Below are 24310 nucleotides of genomic sequence, written 5' to 3'. Positions count from 1 at the left end.
ATATCTTGGGAACAGAAATATTTAAAGATTGGGATGCAATGAAATTAGATAGTACATATATGGCCACCCTCCTTCCTCTTTCTGTAATCTGTCACATCTAAATATATGATAATAATTTACTTCAATGTCTTTATCAGAGACAGAACCAATTAATCATGTTTCCAAGAGAACCAGAATGTCAGGACATGAGTACTGTACCCAAATGTAAATTCTATCATACTTTGCACATTTAGGTGGATTAACCCAAACCCCCTATGAGAGATAAAGTCAAAGGGGTTATAAAGCTCATTCCCACCAGAGCTAACGGGCATAGGGTCATCTGCAGCTATTTGTTGAGTGACCTGAGACTTTTCCAAGGTCCCTGGCCAACCACGTGAAAGCAGAGCAGACTGAGCATTTGACAGACCTCTATCAAGTCGTTGGCTGCAAGGGCTGGGGCGGGAACTGGGAGAGCAGTGTTGGCAGAGCTCAGTCCACCTGGATAAAGACGTGGAGCTGCTACAGGGGAGTGGAGTGGCTGCCTTAATCGACATCCACGTCTTCGGCGCCCGGGGAACAGTGGGTTAACTGCCTTGCTCAGGGGCAGAACAACAGATTTTACCTTGTCAGCTCGGGGATTCGATCCAGCAACCTTTCAGTCACTGGCCCAATGCTCTAACCACCAGAGGCCTTGGCTTGGCTCCTGTTGCAGAGTTGGGGCTGCTATTGGGGGCAGACTGGTCCTAGGCTTGTCCTGGGGATGGGAATAGGGAGGGTAACCAAAACTTGCCTGGGAGGGAGGTAGTGGGGGGTAATTGAGGAGGGTGGTGTGAAGGGCAGTGTGGCTGGTGAAGCTCCAAACTCAGCATCTGAGGGCTGATGATGAGAATACTACATGGTGTGGACTGCATCTTGTAGTGCACTACCCTCAACAGAGTTTTTCCAGAGCCTAGGGTAGTGGTCGGTGATGTGTAGAGCTGGGCTGAGTTGAGGTGTGCCGGGTCTGGTTGTGCTCTGCTGTGATGGGCCGGGCCTGGTTGAGCTGTGCTGAGGCTGGCCGGGTCTGATAGAGCAGTGCTGAGGTGGGCCAGGTCTGGATGAGCTGTGCTGTGATGGGCCGGGTCTGCTTGAGCTGTGCTGAGGCGGGCCCGGGTCTGGTTGTCTCTCCGATGGCTGAATGGTCTATAAGTCTCTTACCAGAGCCTACCTCTGCATATGTGGACTGGCAATGAGGCTGATGTATGGTCTGGTGTACCCTCCTGTTGATCACTATTTGTCCTACCCCTAGAGTACAGTCCAGTGCTGTGATGGGTTGTGTTGGGCTGAGCTGAGCTGTGTCCGTCAATGTTGAGTTGAGCTGAGGTGGTTCTGGCACCGCTGAGCTGAGCTGTGTTGGTTCTGGCACCGCTAGGCAGAGCTGGTCTGGGTCTAGCGCCGCTTGGCTCGGACATGTTGTTAGGTGCTGGTGATATGATATGAGATTGGCCTTCTCTTTCTACTTGGATTGTGGGGAGGTGGGGGGGACTCTGTTGCTGGGCTGGTATAATTGTGGAACTCTGCCTAACATGGCATCCTTCAGGTCCTTGGCAAAGATTCTGACTCCCTCATGGTCCAGGTGTACATGGTCGTACAGGTGCTCACATATCAGGGTGTGATGGTGAGAGATGCTGACAAATGGTAGTGAGGAGCAGTCCATGGTGATTTTTTTGTTGACATTTTGGATCATTTGCCATGGGAGAACTTTCCTTGGTAGAAGGATGGATATAATAATGTTTGTCCGTAGGAAAAGGGTGTGTGCTTTCTATGCCACCTTTCTCACTTCCTCAGCCACTCTTTCTCCTTTTGTGCTCAGGTCCTTTTGTGCTCAGGTCCTTTGTCCGAGTATGTATGACAAGGATGTCAGGTTTTTCCTGCTTGACTTGATAGAGCAGTTGAAGTGCACTGTCAGTAGTGGGCCAACATCATTTAGATGTCTGGTGTCTCAGAAATAGTCTCCTATCTTCCAGATACATTCCATTAGAGTCTATCAGAACTGCAGTTTTGGGAGGTATCCTGGGTTGAACTGGATCCTGTCCTCTGGAGGTGTGTCCAGCTGAATATGGTCAGACTGCTGGGAGGTTGGCGAGGCAGGGTAGGATGTGGCAGGCTGGGAGATTGGCAGGTCAGGGTGGACCCTAAGAGACTGTGGGGAAGTGGTGCAGATGGGTTGAAGGATGCACTGTGCTCAGGCGTATGGGGCTGCTCTGTTGGTGGCGTAGTCATTTGCTGCTGACGGAGGTAATCGATGTCTCTCTCTCTCTGCTGCAGCTCCACCTTTACCACACACAGCTCCTCTTGGAGGGCATCATTGGACTGTGTCGTGTTAAGTGTTCTGTCTTAACTTCTGTCTTAACTTCTGTCTTAACTGTTCTATTGAAGCACGGCTCTCCTCCTGGAAATGCCTCAACTCTTCCATCAGCATCTGGACAGTGTCACATTCTTGTTTGCTCTCCCTGAATTAAGTAATCTCTACTTCAAGTAGGGGAGGCAGTTCTGGATTTGTTTTATGAATAATATATCTTTTTTTGTGCACACAGCTGCTACAGGTGAGGGAGGGAGTGATGTACTGTGGGTCTCCTATTTTGAAGCCCAGGTTTTGGGATTTGTAGGCGTTGTTAGTGGAGTCAGTTTGTCAGTTTTTAGTTCATCATCCACTAGAGTTTATTTGTCGAACTCGTCTTCAAACAGCTCTAGACTGGCCTCAGAGACTTGGATCGTTACTGTTCTGTTATTATCTACATCGATATTGCATTTCGGGGTTGTGTCCACATACAATTGTCTTGTTTCCAGATATTTTAAGATGTTTGATTGCCATGCGCATATCTGCATGCCAAGCATTTGGACGTTCAGTGAAAAAGAGGAGATCCACCTTGATTTCTTTGTATTTTTTATTGTATAAATTCTGCTTTTTGGGTCTCTGCGTGCTCTTTGTTTCTATTTTTCCTCCCTGCTTCACTGGCAATAGGTTCTGCATATTGGATTGCAAGGTTTCTGAGTTTGGTGCTTGTAAATATATCTGTCTTAGTTTATTACAGCTGGATGCAGTATATGTTACAGCTGGTTTGCAGTTGGCTAGTTGTAGCTAGATGTTTTTTAATGAAAACAAAGCCTACCTCGATTGTTTTCTGTCTGAATTGTTTTCTCTTGCTTGTGTAAGTTTAGGTTCTAGTTTTCCTGTCTATTATCCTGTCCTTTGTCCTTTTTGTTAGCCAGTAGGCTGGTAGCCAGTAGGCAGGTAGCCAGTAGGCAGGTAGCCAGTAGGCTGGTAGCCAGTAGGCAGGTAGCCAGTAGGCAGGTAGCCAGTAGGCAGGTAGCCAGTAGGCAGGTAGCCAGTAGGCAGGTAGCCAGTAGGCAGGTAGCCTAGTGGTTAGAGCGTTAGGCCAGTAACCGAAAGGTTGCTGGATTGAATCCCTGAGCTGACAATGTAAAAATCTGTCATTTTGCCCTTGAGCAAGGCATTGTTCCCTGGGCACTGATTATGGCAGCCCCCCCCGCACCCCTCTCTAATTCAGAGGGGTTGGGTTAAATGCGGAAGACATATATCAGTTGAATGCATTCAGTTGTACAGCTGACTAGGTATCTCCCTTTCCCAGTAGCTATAAACTCTTAGCAACTCCATAGAAACATGTAAACAACTGTTAGCTTGTTAGCCAGTGCTTTGTTATTACAGTTTTACTGTTACAGTAGCCAGCTGCAGAAATTGCCCCTCAACCGTTGCCAACGTTTTTTACAATTGTTTTTCTTATCACAAGTCGCTGTCTGTGTGTTGTCGTTCCTCTGTTAAAATCACTATGGCGACGCAGAGAAGTATGTTTATTCTAAATGAGCAGGACTTTGGTATGTGTGGGTGAGACATAAACACAAGAAAGATATTAGGCTTATACCGTCTGCATACTTTACTATCATGTGTCTGGAGTATGTACGCTGGAGGCTAGCTTCCTTGTGCTGAAGAACATGCAACATTAGGGAGGCTATCACCAGTGTTCTTCATCTCATCACCAATTTATATAGTTCATTTGCTTAGAGAATGTGAAAACAATGTTGTATAACAGTACTGTAGTTACACTCCTAGGCCTTACCCACACATGTAAAATAGCCTTCCTTTTCCCAGTGCAATTTCACTTTCATTTTTAGAAATCCAAAGACCCCTATCAGGTCTATATTGATCCGACAACAAGGAGTCACAGGTAGACCTTTAGCATTACTGAGAACTATTCTGTTTGCAGCAATGAAAAGTATTCATTGCAGTGGAAACGTATTTCACCACATACAGTAGGCCTGTGTGTGAGATGGGACTCCTGTACACAGGGAAGACTGTGTGGGGCTGCTTCTCAGTGTGGTCAAACCGCTAACGTGACAGAAAAAGGCGGACCACACGATGTGACAGACTGATGGGAATGGAAACAAAACACAGTCACATATTCAGATAGACTATGTATACAGTTCGCTTTTGGAGGACAAATACATTATGTTCGTAGGGTGTGCATGAGTTCTCTTCTATTCACCTGTAGAACTAATACTGAAAAGTTGCTCCTGTACAAGCCCAATAACATGCTGTTAGGCCTATGAGCCAAGAACCAGATTATTAAGCTAATGGCCTAATTGAGCCCACCTGCCGCATACATTAAGCCTATGTCTCCTCAGAGGATGTGACACTGAAACATTTGTTCTACCTTACTCAACACCCATAGCTGTGGTAAGTAGGGGTGCTGCAGCACACCCTGAAAAATCAGAAAGATTTATTTATTTTCTTTCACAATAGAAGTGGAGTAAAACTGGGCCTGTATTAGCGGACCGATATAGCCATCTCTAGCGCGGGCAAAAAAAAAAACATCTCACCCCCCATTTTCGAAAAGATTCGCAGCACGCCCACCCCCAAACTACTTCCTGTGGCTATGCCTAAAACCTTCAAATCTTTTGCAGTTACACATTTTTTTATTTTCCTATTTTAAAAAGTGCTATCATTGACAGTGTTGTGAAGTACTTAAGTAAAAATATTTTAAAGTACTACTTAAGGAGTTTTTGAGGTATCTGTACTTTACTTTACTAATTATATTTTTGACAGCTTTTACTTTTACTCCACTACATTCCTAAAGAAAAGAAAATGCTTTTTTCTCCATACATTTTCCCTGACACCCAAAAGTACTCATTACATTTTGAATGCTTAGCAGGACAAAAAAAATAATAATAATTCACACACTTATCAAGAGAACATGACTGGTCATCCGTACTGCCTCTGATCTGGCAAACTCACTAAATATAAATGCTTCGTTTGTAAATGATGTCTGAGTGTTGGAGTGTGCCACAGGCTATCCGTAAATTTTTTTAAAAACAAGAAAATCGTGTGGTCTGGTTTGTTTAATATAAGGAATTTGAAATTATTTATACTTTTACTTTTGATACTTAAGTATAATTTAGCAATTACATTTACTTTGATACTAAAGTAGATTTTAAACCAAATACTTTTACACTTTTACTCAAGTAGTATTTTACTGGGTGACTTTCACTTTCCCTTTTAATTTTTATTATAGTAACTTTACTTTTATTCAAGTATGACAATTGGATACTTTTTCCACCGCTGATTATTGATATACATTACATCTAGCTAGATAATTACATTTGAGTAATTTAGCAGAAACATTTCTACAGGCTACAGCTGTAGACACTTTCTACAGGCTACAGTGTCCATTTGTACAGAATTCCTGCCTCTTTCCTACTGCTAGTAGAACAACCATCATGCCCCTGATCCCTGTTTCTGTATTGTCAACACAAAACCTTGTTTCAACAAATAACACATACTGTAGGCTAACGCCTATAATAGTCATCTATCATGCTGCAATGTTCCTCTGACCCTGAAATTCAAAGGATGCAATCTAGGCTGTTTAAGAGCTGTAGTGGAAAATTATGTTAGGTGGTAATGAAATATCTCTGTAAAGTCATGTGCTTTTTCAGTGATCCTTGACTTTTATTTTGACGAAAAAACAACAGTCAATTGGGAAAGAACTTCCCTCACTCAGAGAATGAATTTCCATGTGAACTTAATTTCTGACAAAATATACAAATACTAGTCCTAACAATTATTTCCTGACCCCAACCATCACATTAGGCCTGTAAATATCTAAGAAGGACTGGAGTGGTGCAGTGGTCTAAGGCACTGCATCGCAGTTGCTAACTGTGCCACTAGAGATCCTGGTTCGAGTCCAGGCTCTGTTGCAGCCAGCCGCGACCAGGAGACCCATGTCGTCCGGGTTAGGTTAGGGTTTGGCCGGCAGGGTTGTCCTTGTCCCATCGCGTTCTACTGACTCCTGTGGCAGGCCAGGTGCATGCACGCTGCCGCAATCGCCAGGTGTATGTGTTTCCTCCGACACATTGGTGTGGCTGGATTCCAGGTTAAGCAGGCATTATGTCAAGATGCAGTGTGGCTTGGTTGAGTCATGTTTCGGGGGACGCACGGCTCTCGACCTTTGGCTCTCCTGAGCCCGTACGGGAGTTGAGGCGATGAGACAAGACAATAACTACCAATTGAATACCACAAAATTGGGGAGAAAAGGGGGAAAAGTACAAAATAAATAGGTAAATAAAGGACTGTGATACTCAAGTCAGATGTGTCATTCCAGACGACTATATTGCAAACGTGCAGCAAAAATTAACTAATGATTGAATGTCATTGTCATCTTCAGTGTCATTGTCATATTCAGTGCAGACTGACATCAGATCACAATATGATATCCAGGTATTGTGAGATTTAGTGTGCAACTGCAGTCCTTGTGTTGATATTGAGTCTCTCTTTCCACAGTTCTCTGTGCTTCCCAGCAAACAGTCCAGTCTGAGATTCAGCAGGTGAAAGGCATCGTGGGACAGTCTTTCTCTTTTCAAGAGAGGGTGATCAAGTCTGGCAATTTACTTTATGGAGAACTTGGCAGTATTGCAAATGTGTACCCTGGTAAACGAGGCAAAATCACCCTTGAGAAGAGATTTGAAAACCGCCTCCACTTGAACAATGTTACAAGATACTTCACTCTGTCAGCCCTTCAGATTGACGATGCTGGGGTTTATACTGTGGAGAATACAGATGAAGGGAAAAAAACTAAAATTCAGCTCACTGTATACAGTAAGTGTGTGTGTGTGTGTGTTCTGTATATCACAAACACATTTAATATAGGTTCCATTTTCAATGTATTTGTATTTTTTCTTCCAGATGTTGTTTCCAAACCTCAGGTGACAGAGTGTGACAGCAGCTCCTGTAGTGTGGTGTGTTCTGTGGACAATGAAAAAGAGGTGGCCTTGATCTTGTACAGGGGAGAGGAAATACTAAACCAGACCAGCAGTTCTGATCTCATCACTGATCTCTCTCTCCGTTTGGAGGTAGAGGGAAAGAAGTACAACTCCACCTACAGCTGTGTGGCTTCCAACCCTGTCAGCAATGAGACAGTTCTTGTCCCAAAATGTTGCAGTGAAGATGGTCATGCTAATGATGCAGGTAAGAGACATTTTGAATTAATTCCATCCAGAAAATAGCAATTACCAAGTGAAAGTGAAGTGTACTTGAGCTCATTCAAAACTTATTTTACAAAAATAATTTCCTTGTGTTTTATTTCAGACAGTGGCGAGAGGAGTCGGGGTGTGCTTATTATTATTATTATTATATGCGTCTTGGTTGCCCCAGGGCTGGTTGGAATTGCAATCTATCGAAAGAAGAGTAGAAATGGACACTCACAAGGCAGGTATTTATCTTTTAGAGGTGTGAGGTCACTCCCCAGAGTCAAAGCATGATTAGCCTTCTTTTTTTCTTCTTTTTTTAACAATCAAGGGTAGTTTTTTTGGAAAAGGAGGGAAATGTTTGCTTGAACACAGGATGCAGGTCAAATAAAGTGTCATATTTTTCACACTTCCTCTGCTGTTCTCAAACAGTGTCATTATCCCAGATAAGTTCTCTAAATGTTGAAAAAGCAGAAGGCACACACACACAGACACACACAAACGCTCTCGCTCTCTCTGATAATGATTACTTGAATAGCTTGGCTTATCTGACACCTCAGAGACCAGTACGCATAGTAACAAATGAGTCCTGAGTGTTTACAGAACCTGTCCACGGGGGCTGATCGTTTGTATGCCTCTGTCAGTTATTCACACCTCACCTTCGGCCCATATTTCCTTTCCTTTATTTGTTTTCACAGATTCATCCGAAAGAGTGCAAGTTGACATTGATTATGCATCGATAACTCCTAAAAAACGAAGAGATAATCAGGTTAGTAAAAAATCTACAGGCTGATTGACAATAAAGCAGCTTTATCAGCCCTCATGTCTACAACTGTTGGCTTTAGCTCTGTGTCAGTGGGTTAATGTGATCTTGAGTTTCACAGACCACCTGAATTTGATACCAGGCCTGATGTCATTGGAACCAGTTTTTCCCATATGATATGGTTTGGTTGCACAATGAGAAGCCACACAGCACTTACTGGAGTGCCAGTTCTAGGTCCAAAAGACTACTTAACAGCTTCTACCCCCAAGCCATGAGACTTCTGAACAGCTAATCAAATGGCGACCCAGACTATTTGCATAACCCCCCCCCCAACACACTTTTACGGAGCTGCTACTCTCTGTTTATTTTCTATGCATAATCTCTTTATCTCTACCTACATGTACATATTACCTCAATTACCTTGACTAACCAGTGCCCCTGCACGTTGACTCTGTACTGGTACCCCTGTATATAGCCTCGCTATTGTTATTTTACTGCTGCTCTTTAATTATTTGTTACTTACATTTTTTACTTATCAATGTTTTTACAATTGTTTTTCTTAAAACGGCATTGTTGGTTAAGTGCTTGTTAGTAAGCATTTCACTGTAAGGTCTACTACACCTGTTGTATTCGGTGCATGTGACAAATAACATTTGATTTGATTAGTAATGCCTTCGATCTTCATATAGTCTTTTACAGTATTTGCAAAGTCTGTGGACTTTTAAAGTTAGGCTTCGTGATTCCTCCCACTAGTTTTAGGAAAAGTTCCAGATGTGTTGTGTTGACTGTTGAGTTCCCTACTGCAGAACAATGAGAGTAGACAAGAGAGCATCAGACGTGTCCTGTTTTCTCCCTCTGGCACAAAGTTTATAACAAAGAAGCATAAAATCCTCTTTTATTTTTGTTGTTTTCCCACCCCTTTTATCTCTCCTCTCTCTGCCCCTTCTTCCCTGTCCCTCTATGTCCTTCCCTCCCCTACTTCCTTCTCCCTGCCTAGGAGGAGCGAACAGATATACCAGAATTGTAGTCGCATAGAGACAACCCTACTCTGACATCAGTTTATGATACACTCCTGTTACATCGCATGGCTGCCAGCGAGGATGTTGACACAGCATGAAGGAGAAAAACAGGAAGTCAATGGGAGGCCAAAATGATAACTCACATTCTGTAGAGGACAGTATATCATAAAGAGGACGTTGAAACAAAATGAAAGTTAAAAAATATTCATTCTAACAGCCTTTTAGAGGCACAGTTGTTATGGGAGAAAAATCCCCTGGAACTGTTGAGCTGATATTATAATTTCAGGCTTCCTTTGTAGGTCATTCTCACAGACCTTCTGTCAAATAGGGGACTCGGTTACATCCACTGATACTGACCAATTCAATAATTATGCATTGAGTTGTTAGCATGATCAGCATAATCCGTCTTTTTAAATGCCTTTTGTCCCAAATCCCAATGTATAAGTTAAAACAAATGGAACATATATTTTAATACAATTCACTCGTGTGTTTGCTATGCTACTGCTGGACCAACGCTTATTTTCAGTATTGTCTGTTCTGTTGATTAAAATGTAGGTGCCTCCCCTGTATCTTTTTATAGCTGGTCATTGTTTAGCTTGCCAGTGGATAGCAGCTGTGTACATCATATAAAAAGAGCAGGCGTTTGAGATAAAGCCACCTACTCCTTAGAAGCTAAGGCTGTTAGGCTGCTTTAGAAACAAAAGGTCCATAGATAAATGTTTTCCTTTCACCGTGTATGTTGTATTGAAATATTTCTGAGGGGAAGATCTTCCGTTTTTCTGTTTGATATTGAGTGACATGTTTCTCTTCTTATCGCTATTCACAAAATGTAGGTCTGGGCTAAATGGTAGCTCTTAAATATCTTGTTTAGTTTATTATGATGGAACATTTATTGGTTGCCCTTATCTATGAAGCACATCCTCCCTTAACAATACAATCACTCCCTCCTGCAGACTCTGTAGACTCTCCTTCTATCAGAGCATGTTGTGCTCCACCTACATTATTGCAGCCTTTGTATATATCTGTGCGAGCACAGGTTACTGTGACCCGAAAATACCAAATCTGTTGATACCATAGTGAGTTGTTGCACTGTAGGCGTTGTTATACTTCTCTATTTCAGAGTAGTTACTGAGACTGAATATAAATATGTAATTCACTTTTCACTATTTTAAAATAATCTATTGACTTATTCAAACAGATTAAAAATTAACATGTTGTACTGAGCTTCAATATGTCAAATCAAAGACTTACCCATACATTTCATTTATAGTCATAAAATGTGTATATTTCCTGATGTTTAACAGTCATCAATACATCAATGCCCATGCTTGAAATACGTTAATGTTTTACATACTCTAGCACAACTCAAAATATGATGGTAGATTACTCCATTCCCCATTTCTGTTTTTGTTGTCATTTAAATCTTTGAAACAAATCATGTATTGCTTCAGAATACCTGTGTAAACTGTCATTCCTTGAATCCATAGCTGCTTTTATGAGTTTGTCAGTGGAAACATTTCTCCAGAGACATTTCTCCAGAAACACAACTCCAGATTGTGGTTTTAATGTAGCCTACTTCTAGGGTCAAATAGGAGAGACAACTGTAATTGGTTGGTGGATTCTCTATTTAGTGAGTTTAAGTGTGTGACCTTTTGTCCTGTCACTTTTCATGCCAGACAGCTGTACATTTCAAATGTAAAAACAATTATGACTGTAAACAGTGAATTACTACCTTTTTATTTAAGTCCTATAATATTTCCAACTTTGTTTTGAGAAAACGTTGGCCTTTTCTTCCAATCCTTTTCTCCCATCTAGTGGTTGAATGTTTTTATACTTCAGTATACTGTACACAATGCAGTATTTCGCTCTGAGACAGTGTACTGTAAATTGTGTAAGTGTATCTTAAATCATGTGCAACCAATATGTTCTCTAACAACATTTCTGTGCTTTAGACTGTAGTCATGCATTTTTGTGCCTATGTGCCATGATTATAACATTATTGTGAGTAAAAATTAAAACATTTGTCAAATATGCCATGTCGATGCTATTTCGTAGCAAAACATGAGCCTCATTTATCATTCTGTGTATTTATGTTATTTATCTTTATTTTAATATTACTGTATTCTTGTGTTTGTATTATTTATATGTTGTGGGAGAGTATAATAATATGTTGTTATGTACTGTTTTATTTTGTATGTAATTGCGTAATCGGATCCCAGGAAGAGTATTTAATATGGACCTGGAATAAATACAAATAGAAACGTTATGTAATGTAACACGAAATTCAGATTGCGCAATATTGTAATTTGTTCAACTCCAATGTTTCGTTACAGGAAATGAGTAACCTTCCTACAGTGGTTCCTCCTTTACCAATTGCGAGTTTACACCGCTGGATTTAGAGCTATAAAAAAACACACATTCGTTTTCAGTCTGTATCAGCATGGGCAACGTGGTGAGTAGCTTTACACTTTTAATTTGATTCCTGATCTATAGCATAACTCCACGAAGTTACGTTTTGAACTGAAATCATGGACGTGGGATACGGAAGCCCGTGGGGTACGGAAGCAATCCATGTGTGATTTCAAGCAATAACGACACTGGATTATAGCTCCCGTCCGCCCACTCTAAATTGATGAAAACGCGCTTTTGTGATGAAATGTAACTTCCTTATGTTATAATATACATTTGACCAAGTCAAATATGATTATTCATGTTCTGAGTCGTTCAGTGGGGGTCTTTCTCTAAGATATAATTAACATTATATAAAGAAAAATTGGATTTGAACACCGAACTCTGTTGACAGAGCGGTAGTGCTTTCTCGCAGTAAGTTTTCAGGGTTTTGTGTTGGTCCTCTGCGAAATTGATTGTGAGAAATATTCGAAAAATAACAGGAATTTTTGTATGAAAGACGTACAGTATAATAAAATATGAAAATACTACATGGGATGTTTTTATGTCCTCCAGATTCGAGAAGAAAAATAATGAGGTCAACAGTGAGCCTGTCAATTAGCCTAATTCTCTCACAGCATTCAGCCCAGCTGACACAATGCTATTTTCCCGATGTTTTACCGCTTTCATTCATTTTCATTCCAAACATCGGTTTTGGACCATTGGTTTTCTTAGAGGAGTATCTACACAATTAACATACTATTTTACCCATTGGTCAAAATGTGTTTTTGATTGGACACCCTAATGACATATATTCATGTAATAGTCCACTCCGTTACACTCAAAAGCTATTTAAATTTCAACCAGTGAATGCTAACGATGGCTAGCTATTCTACCAGTCTCTCTTAAGAGTGTTAGCAAACTAACAGCACACCCTGCATTCACATTTCTTTTTAAGGGATCTGCGGTAGGTTGATAACGATATCACCAAAGTATGTTGTGTCATGAGTAAACAGTCATGGTATTTAATGTTAGAGAATGAACAAGATTTAACAAGGCAACCTTGAGGCCTAATTTGACTGTGTGCAATGCAGTAGAGAGGTGTGGCTGCTGTGAAACGTGATTCCATGAGGAACTAACAGAGGCCCGACGTTGGTGACGTCACCACGTTTTATTAAATAAAACCCTTGACTAATCATTTGGTAAAAAGTCTTTCCTCCGTGACCCGGAAAACCGATGTGGTCAAGGAGTCTCAATTCGTTAGTAGGCAAACGGAACATGGTCCTCCCCTCCTTGATATCCTCCTTTTGGCGAGGATGCACAAGAGAATCCTATCAGTTCTCTAAAGAGTTTTGAAATCTGCCATACCCCATTTGAATCAGCTGTTGTTTTCTTGAAGGAGAAAACCATGAAAACATTTAAACACGATATGCTACTTATCCTTTTATGTATAAAATGTCTTGAACATCTAGCTAGATTCATTGTTATTACATTCAAGCGTATTCTCGTCCACTGTCATTTGAGAAAAGCCCCCCTTGTGTTTACGGTAGAGACTTTCAGTTTATTTGCACGGGCTGCGTCGCATTCCACTGAATCTGCCTTTATCTGTGGTGGATAGGCACTTGTCAGCGCCTTTATTAGCAAGACATAAGAGGATACCGACAAGTTACTTTTCACGAAATCGTCTGTCTAGTCCGAACGACATTCTCAATTCAATTCTGAATTGAGCCCAACCCTGTTTCCAATGGAAGATTGACAGTATCATTTAATTTAACTGATATTCCCATTCGGGTCAGCTTTCTCTGATGTGACACTCCAACCATCTTTTGAGGTACCATTTGAAAGTTGACATTTCTATTGTGTTCTCATTTTAGTACATTTAACAGCCAAAACATGACTCCCACCCTATATTCAAGAGCATGCTGAATTGAGCCCAACCCTGCTGTGAATCTCTTCCGGGAGGAAATCACAAGTGTACCCCAGTCCAACCCCACAGATTGTGACGTCAGCCTGGCTCAGACTGTGATGGAGGATTCTGGCCAACAGGGGGTGACCTTGCCACACACCGAGGGAGAATGTACAGCCGTTTCTCAGAGGAGCAATTGTAAGTAATTTATCTCTTCATGATTTTCATATGCCTGGAATTATATACTGAATCTACTTCCTATTGACATTTGTTCTGTAGCTCATCTCACTGTGCACACAACATTTGGAGCTAAGTTCACTGGAGACAATAATATATTTAGTTTCATTCAGAATGTTTCTCTCTTGTAGGCATGCATATATAATTGTACACCTGCAAAAATTCCTAAACAATCTAATCTGAATTCCCTGTGTCTCTCTATCTCTCACTGTGTGTGTGTGTGTCCCAGCAGTAGGAGGAGTCAGAGAGAAGCTCCAATCAGAGCTGAGAGGGAGATACACGTCATTGTGTGATGGAACCCCAGCAGGACAAGAGGTGCGGAGCCACTCCTTCACACACTCCTACGTTGAACTCCTCATCACCGAGGGCAACGTCCAATGGCACAACGACAGGCATGCTGCCACGCGACCCGTAAGACCACCATCAGATATGCCCACTGCTAAATGAGGAAGTAACGATCAAGCTTGACGATATCTTCAAACCACCGCTATCTCCGGATCGCCCTCAAGTAAAAACCGTCCTGACGAAGGGACCCGCAGGCTCAGGGAAGACAGCGAGTGTCCAGAAGTTTGTTTTGAACTGGGCCGAGGACAGAGCCAATCAGGATGTCGACTTCTTGTTTGTCTTTCCCTTCAGTGAACTCAATTGGCTGATAGGACGGAGCTTCAGTCTGAGTGGCCTCATCAGCCACTTCTACTCGTCCATGACATCGGAGAGCGAGAACCCCGGGTTGGATCTGAGTCGGTCTAAGGTGGTCTTCATCTTGGACGGTTTGGACCAATTTAACCTTCCCCTGGACTTTGAAAGCATATCAGTAGAGTCTGACATCAATAAGGAGATGCCTTTGCCCATCCTCCTAGCGAACCTCATCTGGTGTCAGCTGCTTCTTCCCTCCGCCTACGTCTGGGTGATCACCAGGCCTGCGGCTGCCAGTTTCATCCCCATCGACTTCCTCCCCCAACAACAGTGCTTGACGGAGATACGGGGATTCGACGACACCCAGAAGAGGGAGTTCTTTAGAAAGAGGTTTGGCGATCAGAGTCTTGTGCACAAAGCTATCGCCTTGGTCATGAAAGCTATTGCCCTAGAGTCATCACGGAACCTCTGCGTCCTGTGCCAAACACCGTTGTGCTGTGAGATGTTGGCGGCCATTTTAGAAAACACTGAGGCGGGAGAGTGTGTCGAGATAGACACTCTGACGCAACTATACACTCACTTTTTGCTTGTTCGGATTGGTTTGAAGAACGATCGAAATGGTGAACACTCAGAATCAATCAGAGAGGTTGTTCGTAAGCTTGGGAAGCTGGCTTTTCTGCAACAGGAAAGAGGAAGCCTCATATTCAGCGAGAGCGATGTGAAGGAATGCGGTATCGACGTCTCCAAAAGTTCCATATTCCACAGGTTGTGTAGGCCGCTCTTCACAGTGTGTGAGATGTACCTGGAGGAAATGTACCGCTTTGAGTACACAGGCATTCAAGACTACCTAGCTGCCCTGCACGTGTTTCTCACCTACACAAATAAAAGGAGAAACCTACTACTCCAACCTACTACACTCTTTGATCGATTGAAAGGGATGTTCAGAAGAGCAACCCTTTTAGACCTCCACAGATGCTCCGTGGACAGGGTTTTACGGAACACGCACGGAACTTATGACCTCTTCCTCTGCTTCCTTCTTGGCCTCTCAACAACACCCAACCAGACTCTCTTAGATCTAGCATGTCTAGGGAAAGGTTTAAAGGTCACAGGCTCCAAGGTGATCACAGAGATCACGGCGGAATACATTAAGCAGGCGATCAAGTCTGAGCCTTACCCTCAGACCACCGTGGCACTTTTCCGCAGTCTGCGGGAGCTAGGGGACGCCTCGCTGGGCAGGGAGGTCCGACGCTACCTGACCTCCGAGTCCCGGTGGGGGTTCCTGCTGGAGCCCGACCAATGCTGGGAGCTGGCGGACATGCTTTGGGCAGGCAGGGAGATGGAGAGGGAAGTGTTTAGGGAGATGGAGCGTTTGAGTTGGATGCGCCGAATGAGCATGTGGGGCTTTTGGAGGATGCAGACTGTACTGGGGGACAGACACTGGCAAGTCTACTAGAAAGACATCATTGCTGTGTGAATGGTCTACTAGGGAGAACTCACCACAGATTGTACTGCCACATCTACTAAATTGCCACTGCAGAGACTGTTGAGGAATTTCAAGGTTAGAGAGATGTATAGGTACACTAGGAAGGTAGGTTTGAGTGGTGGTTTTTTTTGTCGAGAAAAAGTGATGATTGCAATCCATGTTTATGGATCTGAGTAGTGGGTAGTAGTGTCCACTGAAAAATCTTAAAATCAATCAATTAATCAATTCTTCAAACAAACTTTATTTGCTTAGAGCTTTGTAAAAACTGACTTGCAGTTCACATGGCAGAAGTCATAGCGCAGTTGAGATTGGTCATAGTGCCAATAGACTCCAGGTAGAAGTGCCATGTCAGAGCCTCTCTCCATTTGTTTGGTACCTTCTTTACTGCCACCACCCTGAACAGCTCATAGGGTGGGACCAGCACATTGAGGCCTGAAGAAGAGCGGCAGTGACGTGAGTGCGAGCGGGGCAGCAAGTGCCCGTGGCACGTCCGGATGGTCAGATCAAAGCTGGAGCTGTACCGCCGCGTGGATGCCAGGACAAAGTGCCCGGTGCGCACCTGATCCCCCACCTCCCCTCTCAAGTTGTCCCCGCGCCCGCTGTTAGCATACACCAGCAGGCAGCCCTTCCCATCCTGCTCCGCCTCTGCCTCCGCCTCCTCCCGCCCTATCAGGAGCCGCAGGGCATCGGTCAGCAGGAAGTGGAGGGACTTGAACAGGAAGTACCGGCGGTAAACATTGGCGTCGGGGCCCATAGATCTAGCTTCCACGTCAAAGATCAAAGGGAAGGTGCGGTTGTATGTGTTTGTGTAGAGGGTCAGCGCTGTGACATGGAGGTCGGTGAGGTTCGCCACCGTCACATTGCAGCGTTCAGCTTGCGACCAGGCGGTGGAAAAAGAAGGGCTGGCCTGGCGTTCCCTGGTCAGCAGGTCGCCTTCGGTGATGTTCCCCATCATCTCATCCCTGCACGTCGGGTAGCGGTCGTCCACCGAGCTCAGTTCCGTGTTAAACCGCTCCTCATCACACCGACACTGGCACTGCTGAGGACAGCTATACAACATTACAATCATTCTGGCACTACTGAGGACAGCTATACAGTGTTAGAAGCATCCTGGCACTGCAGAGGACAGCTATACAGTGTTAGAATCCTTCTGCCACTGCAGAGGACAGCTATACAGTGTTAGAATCCTTCTGCCACTGCAGAGGACAGCTATACAGTGTTAGAATCCTTCTGCCACTGCAGAGGACAGCTATACAGTGTTAGAATCCTTCTGCCACTGCAGAGGACAGCTATACAGTGTTAGAATCATTCTGGCACTGCTGAGGACAGCTATTCACTGTTAGCATATATACTGTATATGGCTACTTATATAAATATAAAGCTCTGGCTTCCTGTAAATTGTATCACCAATATATTCAAATAATATGTACAACTGGGGTGACAGGTAGCCAAGAGGTCAATAAGAATTTGTTCTTAACTGACTTGCCTAGTTAAATAAATCAAATAAAACTGGGGTCCCCCACCTTTGCACTGTTGACTGTAGTGAACATTGTTGCCAAGAGCAACAGGACTCCTGCCAAGTATTTCATGGTAATGCAGGTAGACAGCAAAACAACCTGTTGATAGAAGTTTGGAAAATAATCACTAATATCCGAATACTGGTATCTTTACAATGAAACAACATGACGGATGAATCTTGGTTAGTCAGTCATAGCTGCTAGAACCTGAAGTTGATCATCTAATGTGGAGTTGAAACACAAACTAATGTGTATATAATTCAATTGACTTTCAAATTAACTTTAAAACAGATCATTGAAAAAGATTGTGTTTTCTGATTATTATGGTGTGTGTGTGTGTGCCAGAAAGTGTGTGTCCTTACCGGATCTCTGTCCTCTCTTTGTCCAGTCCCAGATAGTTTTAGCTGACACTTGAGGTCTATCCTGTTAAGCAGTTCTGTTTTTTACCCACATTAATTCAGATGAAGGAAAGGAAACTATTGAGATTCAACTAGTGTTTGACCCAGCGTGCACTGACCCTTAACGCCCACACATGAATTGGCCAATATCACCCACACTCACTCTCTCCCAATCCATGTGAGGTTGTTTCCCAAAGGCCAGAAATAAAGTGTACTAATAGTGTACTTGCCATAACTTATTAGTATAACTTTTGAAAACGTGGGTGTGTTTTATGTGGTGACAGACTTACTAATACGTATATATTCAACCCCCCAAAAATTGCAGGAGCTAATTAACAATAAATGCATTCATTTTCAGAATGCTGGATACAATAATGCTCGAACGCAAGAAAAGCCAGGCAGCGTTGCACGCACACACAATCCATGTCTCAAGGTTTAAAAATCCTTCTTTAAACCCGGCTCCTCCACTTCATCGACACTGATTGAAATGGATTGAACAGGTGACATCAATAAGGGATCATAGCTTTCACCTGGATTCACCTGGTCAGTCTAAGTCATGGAAAGAGCAGGTGTTCATAATGTTTTGTACACTCAGTGTATGTGTGTAATATTATCACATCTGACATTAACATAATTACTGTTTCACTTGTTGATACTACATTAGCTATAATATTTTTTTAAATGCACTACTAATTGCCATTCTTTTAAATCAATGAAACCATAATTAAATGTACTGATGTCGATTTATTATGTTATTATTCAAATTAGATTTTAATCATGAATCTAGGCTAAAGCTATTGCTAACTCTAAAGGACGTCACATTCTATGTTTGTATCGTGAAAGGATGTTATCGTACATTATGACATGTTCACTGTGCTCTCACATAACCCATTGATTAGTCTGTGAGCAGGGCTTGTCACACCATGACTGAATAGATCCAAAGTAGGTTGAATTATTGAAACTGTTAAATACTACACAATCCTCACTACCCAGATGAATATCTGGCTGTCCTTGTCTCCAGAACCTACGAACCAGCAAGTTAAGAGGAAGATGATATTAAGTCTTCAGCATTTAGTACAAGATCCAAGTATCTAAACGATCCATTTGTATTTTACTCACTGTGTTGTAATTGGAGTTGTTCCGTCTACCCATTTCCAGGTGCCTTCCTTCATTGCCTCAGTCAGACCAATCCAGAACATGTTTCTTGTTTTTGTATTCAGTTGTGTTCATGTTGAGTATTTCTTATTAAAAGAACCATGGATACTTACCACGCCGCATATTGGTCCTCCGATCCTTCTCGCCTCTCCTCTTCAGACGAAGAGGAGGGAAACCTTTACAATATCGGTCAATACAGTCATATAACTTCAATATATCATAATACTTTTTTCACATCAACTCAAATTCACACTTATTTGCGCAATGTACATACTCACCCAGTTCTTCTGAGATCTTTCTTTCCTAGCTCTGCCATTGTCCTTTAACTGGTATTTCCCTTCAGCCAAGGTGTTAAAACGGGCCTGTAACTGGTCTCTGTCTTTATTCAAGACGTTGACTGAAGTCTCCAGTTGGTCTCTCTCCTTAGTCAGGTTTTTGTAACTAGTTCTTCCTTCTCTGAAGTATGGTTGGCAGTTAGAAGAGAGAGACTTCTGGACAGTTGATTGTTTGTCATCGTCATCTGTGATGGAACAGAGAACAAATTGATCATTTTATGTTTCGTTACACACACACACAAACACCCTACCACCTGTGAATGTTTGGCAGAGTGAAGGATGCTTTGTTGCGAAATAGGAAGCCAATTCTAGATTTAATTTTGGATTGGAGATGCTTAATGTGAGTCTGGAATGAGAGTTTACCTAGGTATTTGTAGTTGTCCACATATTCTAAGTCAGAACCGTCCAGAGTAGTGATGCTAGTCGGGCGGGCAGGTGTGTGCAGCGATCGGTTGAAGAGCATGCATTTAGTTTTACTTGCATTTCAGAGCAGTTGGAGGCCACGGAAGGAGATTTGTATGGCATTGAAGCTCGTCTGTAGGTTAGTTAACACAGTGTCCAAAGAAGGGCCAGAAGTATACAGAATGGTGTCGTCTGCTTAGAGGTGGATCAGAGAATCACCAGCAGCAAGAGCAACATCATTGATATATACAGAGAAGAGAGTCGGCCATAGAATTTAAACCTGTGGCCCCATCATAGAGACTGCCAGAGGTCTGGACAACAGGCCCTCTAATTTGACACACTGAACTCTGTCTGAGAAATAGTTGGTGAACCAGGCGAGGCAGTCATTTGAGAGACCAAGGCTGTTGAGTCTTCCGATAAGAATGTGGTCTTATGACCGGTCAGCAAGAGAACACACAGCAGTCCCAGAGAAACTGATGCCAGTCTGTAAGGCTGACAGTTCTGATTCCCAGGTTTCAGCCCTGCAGGTGTAGAGAAACAAACATAATATACACCTAACTTGGTCTCACCGTATCTATCTTAGTCTTTCCAGCTGACCAGTTTCTCCCTCATAAACCAATGCTGTTCTGATACCAAGAGGAACTGATGCTGTGGTCTTCAACCACACACAGACAGACAGTAACAGCAATTCTGTCCTCCTCTTCTACCATTTCCAGGAAATAATTTGGTTCCAATTCAAAAGGAATTTGTTTCGTGTGAAATGTGTCATTACTACATAGAAAGACAGAGTATGATGATATAAAACATGATTCTGATTGATTTATAAAACATGGCAGCGTTTGCAGCGATTCATACATACTTCTAACAGGTGATAATATTATACATGTCTTTAGTATTAGCAGTGTGTTAGTGTCAGCAACATGTCTCCATGTCCCCTCTGTATGTAGTACATCTTTCATTTGAGTACACATTTATTTCCATTTATATCCAATAGCAATGTGTTTCCTTTTCTCAGTGCAATGTGTCGATGTCTGTGTTGATAAAATGTCCCTATGTCCTCATGGCTGTTTTTTTATAATGTCTGATGCATTTAGGTTGTCTGTTTTGCATAGAATATTTCCATGATTAGATGTTCACCTGCCAGGGGACTACAGATGGAAAATAGGTCTCAGCTTAATCTGATGTGACTCATCATTTCTCAGTACCTCTCAGATGTATGTTTTTGTCCCGCAAAGTAAACTTAATAAATAAATAAAGGTCTGTTTTAAGAATCTGTAAACACACTTACTTGTTCCAGCCTGTGGACTCTGGTGTAAAGTCTCATAACCAGCAGCCAGATCATCGCAGTCTTTCACACTGATCTCCTCCACATTGGCATAGACGTCCTCTTCTATCTCCGTATCTCAATGATAAACAACTGGTGTGTAATGTATACGGTGTAGCTCTATGGTCTTTGTCTCTCTCTCCCTCTTTGTCTCCTGTCTCACTGATGCTCTGAGAATGAATTCAGTCCACAGTTCCAATTGAAATGAGGTGAAAAACATGTGTATGCACTCTATGTATGAGAGAGAGAGAGAGAGAGAGGTTTCTTTCCCCCAATATTCATGTAAATAAACATAATTGTATTTTGTTTAATTGAGGTGAGTAAAATACTGGACAATTTGTAGATTTTATTCAGAATAGCCACACAAATGGAGGGGCTCAAGCCTGGGATCCATAAGGAAAATGGTCAAGAATGGTCAGTGGATAGGTCGCTGGCCTGAATCAACACCTACACCTGTACAGTACAGTGTGCACACAATCTCTTCCAATCACGTGAGTAGACTATCCCACGGTTACCAGAGGAATTGAATTGGTCCCATGTTTGCCTTGCTAAAGCACAAAGCTCTGTTTCACTTAATTATAGTTTGCTTCATACTCGTCGCTAAACCCACTGGCTCCAGGTCATCTTCAAGACCCTGCTAGGTAAAGTCCCCCCTTATCTCAGCTTGCTGGTCACCATAGCAGCACCCACCTGTAGCACACGCTCCAGCAGGTATATCTCTAATTCTCTCCTTCCAGTTCTCTGCTGCCAATGACTGGAATGAACTACAAAATCTCTGAAACTGGAAACACTTATCTCCCTCACTAGCTTTAAGCACCAGCTGTCAGAGCAGGTCACAGATTACAGCACCTGTACATAATCCATCTATAATTTAGCCCAAACAACTACCTCTTTCCCTACTGTATTTATTTATTTTGCTCCTTTGCACCCCATTATTTCTTTCTCTACTTTGCACATTCTTCCACTGCAAATCAACCATTCCAGTGTTTTAATTTTTTGCCTTTACCTCCCTTATCTCACCTCACTTGCTCACATTGTATATAGACTTATTTTTCTACTGTATTATTGACTGTATGTTTGTTCTACTGTATTATTGACTGTATGTTTGTTCTACTGTATTATTGACTGTATGTTTGTTCTACTGTATTATTGACTGTATGTTTGTTCTACTGTATTATTGACTGTATGTTTGTTCTACTGTATTATTGACTGTATGTTTGTTCTACTGTATTATTGACTGTATGTTTGTTCTACTGTATTATTGACTGTATGTTTGTTCTACTGTATTATTGACTGTATGTTTGTTCTACTGTATTATTGACTGTATGTTTGTTCTACTGTATTATTGACTGTATGTTTGTTCTACTGTATTATTGACTGTGTTTGTTCTACTGTATTATTGACTGTATGTTTGTTCTACTGTATTATTGACTGTATGTTTGTTCTACTGTATTATTGACTGTGTTTGTTCTACTGTATTATTGACTGTGTTTGTTCTACTGTATTATTGACTGTGTTTGTTCTACTGTATTATTGACTGTGTTTGTTCTACTGTATTATTGACTGTGTTTGTTCTACTGTATTATTGACTGTGTTTGTTCTACTGTATTATTGACTGTGTTTGTTCTACTGTATTATTGACTATGTTTGTTTTACTGTATTATTGACTGTATGTTTGTTTTACTGTATTATTGACTGTGTTTGTTTTACTGTATTATTGACTGTGTTTGTTTTACTGTATTATTGACTGTGTTTGTTCTACTGTATTATTGACTGTGTTTGTTCTACTGTATTATTGACTGTGTTTGTTCTACTGTATTATTGACTGTGTTTGTTCTACTGTATTATTGACTGTATGTTTGTTCTACTGTATTATTGACTGTATGTTTGTTCTACTGTATTATTGACTGTATGTTTGTTCTACTGTATTATTGACTGTATGTTTGTTCTACTGTATTATTGACTGTATGTTTGTTCTACTGTATTATTGACTGTATGTTTGTTCTACTGTATTTGTTCTACTGTATGTTTGTTCTACTGTATTTGTTCTACTGTATGTTTGTTCTACTGTATTATTGACTGTATGTTTATTCCATGTGTAACTCTGTGTTGTTGTATGTGTCGAACTGCTTTGCTTTATCTTGGCCAGGTCGCAATTGTAAATGAGAACTTGTTCTCAACTTGCCTACCTGGTTAAATAAAGGTGAAATAAAATGTTAAAAAATAGTTATTGATAGAATATGTAATTTGATTAAGTGATATTATTATATTAGACATCTTGACTATGAGTGCATGTTATTATGACAACACAGATTTCTGGGGGGAAAAAGCATATGAACAAAGGTCAAATGATTAATACTTCTATTGTCAGTTTGCACAATACAATAAATTAAAAGATGGCTAATCTCTTAGCTTCTAAAAATGTTTATTTGTAAAAATCATTCCATCTGACAAAGAAATTATCAGTTTAAAGCAGCTGTCTTGTTCACAGTGGAAGCCACTGTTGGGTGGATAGATTATGACTGAACCTACAAGTCGCATCAGCTTCCAATTTAGTTGCATTCTCATATGACAACACAATCATTTCTCTTAAGCAATCTGAAGTAATTCTACCTGCTACTGTGATGTTCTGCACTTTGACCTTCTATGTGCCTTTCTAGTCAGTAGAGGGCGCATATTAGTCATAGTCAACTGGAATGTTTTGTCAAGATTCATTTGAATTTTCTCTACAATTTGTGCTACTGATGAAATGCAGGAGACATTAACCTATGTCGGAAAAAAATCTAAACGCTATTGCAAATTCAAAAGGGCATTCAGATTATCTGAAACATATGCCAAAACAGCCGACTTGAAGAATTAACGTCTGACGTAGATTCAATGTTAGCTTTCATTTGAATCGTTAGCCAATTAGCGGGACTTTTTTTTTTTTTTTTACATGTGTTATGGGTCATTTGTTTTCCTGTCAGGACCTGTCAGCATCAACTTGTAGGAGATGCTTCGTTTTTTTTTACAATCGAATTCAGATATTCTCCTGTGGGCAGATGCCATCACGATATGTAGGACTATTAGGAGGACACGTTAGGTGTGTAGTTGCATACCCAATGGATAAGCAATGAGCAAGGCTGGTCATTCCATGATTGTATAATTCCCAGGGTATCTCTGAAGTTGTTGAAGACTGCACAGTTCTCACCCCCCTGGGCATTATTTGGCTCTCCTTCTCTCCAGAACCTAAGAACCAACCATTTCAGTG

The 24310-nt window shown here is 41.7% G+C and overlaps 4 protein-coding genes across 10 annotated transcripts in view; 2 read left to right on the top strand and 2 right to left on the bottom strand.

Moving 5' to 3' along the window:
* The window catches only part of LOC112231747 (SLAM family member 5), a 30868-nt gene extending 19542 nt beyond the window's left edge, over positions 1-11326 (top strand). Inside the window, exons 2-6 of one of the 2 annotated variants that reach the window (XM_024398506.2) lie at positions 6815-7129; positions 7217-7498; positions 7619-7738; positions 8196-8266; positions 9258-11326. In XM_024398506.2, coding sequence (XP_024254274.1) covers positions 6815-7129; positions 7217-7498; positions 7619-7738; positions 8196-8266; positions 9258-9287 — 818 coding nt within the window. In that variant the 3' untranslated portion in view covers positions 9288-11326. Of the gene's footprint in view, positions 1-6814; positions 7130-7216; positions 7499-7618; positions 7743-8195; positions 8267-9257 lie in introns of both variants that reach the window. The other variant, XM_042311832.1, reaches the window with a different exon arrangement.
* Positions 11327-11566: 240 nt separating this feature from the next.
* On the top strand, positions 11567-15999 carry LOC112231733 (NLR family CARD domain-containing protein 3). 3 transcript variants are annotated; one of them, XM_024398480.2, is made up of 3 exons: positions 11567-11731; positions 13584-13771; positions 14040-15999. In XM_024398480.2, the coding sequence occupies exon 3, from the start codon at positions 14514-14516 to the stop codon at positions 15897-15899; it is 1386 nt and encodes a 461-aa protein (XP_024254248.1). In that variant the 5' UTR covers positions 11567-11731; positions 13584-13771; positions 14040-14513; the 3' UTR covers positions 15900-15999. The 3 variants fall into 3 exon arrangements, with proteins under 3 accessions (XP_024254248.1, XP_024254249.1, XP_024254246.1); XM_024398481.2 differs by having other exon boundaries at positions 13542-13771; positions 14043-15999; XM_024398478.2 differs by having other exon boundaries at positions 13542-13771.
* Positions 16000-16150: 151 nt separating this feature from the next.
* Positions 16151-18294, bottom strand: LOC112231749 (ecto-ADP-ribosyltransferase 4). Of its 2 annotated transcripts, none has more exons than XM_024398508.2 (3): positions 17809-18294; positions 17453-17545; positions 16151-16968 (listed from the first exon to the last, which is right to left on the bottom strand). In XM_024398508.2, the coding sequence occupies exons 2-3, from the start codon at positions 17516-17518 to the stop codon at positions 16207-16209; spliced, it is 828 nt and encodes a 275-aa protein (XP_024254276.1). In that variant the 5' UTR covers positions 17519-17545; positions 17809-18294; the 3' UTR covers positions 16151-16206. The 2 variants fall into 2 exon arrangements, with proteins under 2 accessions (XP_024254276.1, XP_024254277.1); XM_024398509.2 differs by having other exon boundaries at positions 16151-16965.
* A 5672-nt stretch (positions 18295-23966) lies between these two features.
* The window catches only part of LOC121841774 (C-type lectin domain family 4 member E-like), an 8325-nt gene continuing 7981 nt past the window's right edge, over positions 23967-24310 (bottom strand). For all 3 annotated transcript variants that reach the window (XM_042311834.1, XM_042311835.1, XM_042311833.1), the window contains one exon: positions 23967-24288. In XM_042311834.1, coding sequence (XP_042167768.1) covers positions 24126-24288 — 163 coding nt within the window. In that variant the 3' untranslated portion in view covers positions 23967-24125. The remainder of the gene's footprint in view (positions 24289-24310) is intronic.

This window comes from Oncorhynchus tshawytscha, linkage group LG34 (assembly GCF_018296145.1).
Source record: "Oncorhynchus tshawytscha isolate Ot180627B linkage group LG34, Otsh_v2.0, whole genome shotgun sequence".
NCBI classification, from domain to species: domain Eukaryota; kingdom Metazoa; phylum Chordata; class Actinopteri; order Salmoniformes; family Salmonidae; genus Oncorhynchus; species Oncorhynchus tshawytscha.
The sequence above is the reverse complement of the archived record's forward strand: the minus strand, read 5'-3'. Positions and strand labels throughout refer to the sequence as shown.

Coding starts and splice junctions, on each gene's coding strand:
- LOC112231733 (XM_024398480.2), top strand. CDS start 14,514: ATGACATCGGAGAGCGAGAACCCCGGGTTGGATCTGAGTCGGTCTAAG.
- LOC112231749 (XM_024398508.2), bottom strand. CDS start 17,518: ATGAAATACTTGGCAGGAGTCCTGTTGCTCTTGGCAACAATGTTCACT. Junction 16,969..17,452: donor CTACAGTCAACAGTGCAAAG/GTGGGGGACCCC, acceptor AGCTGTCCTCAG/CAGTGCCAGTGTCGGTGTGA.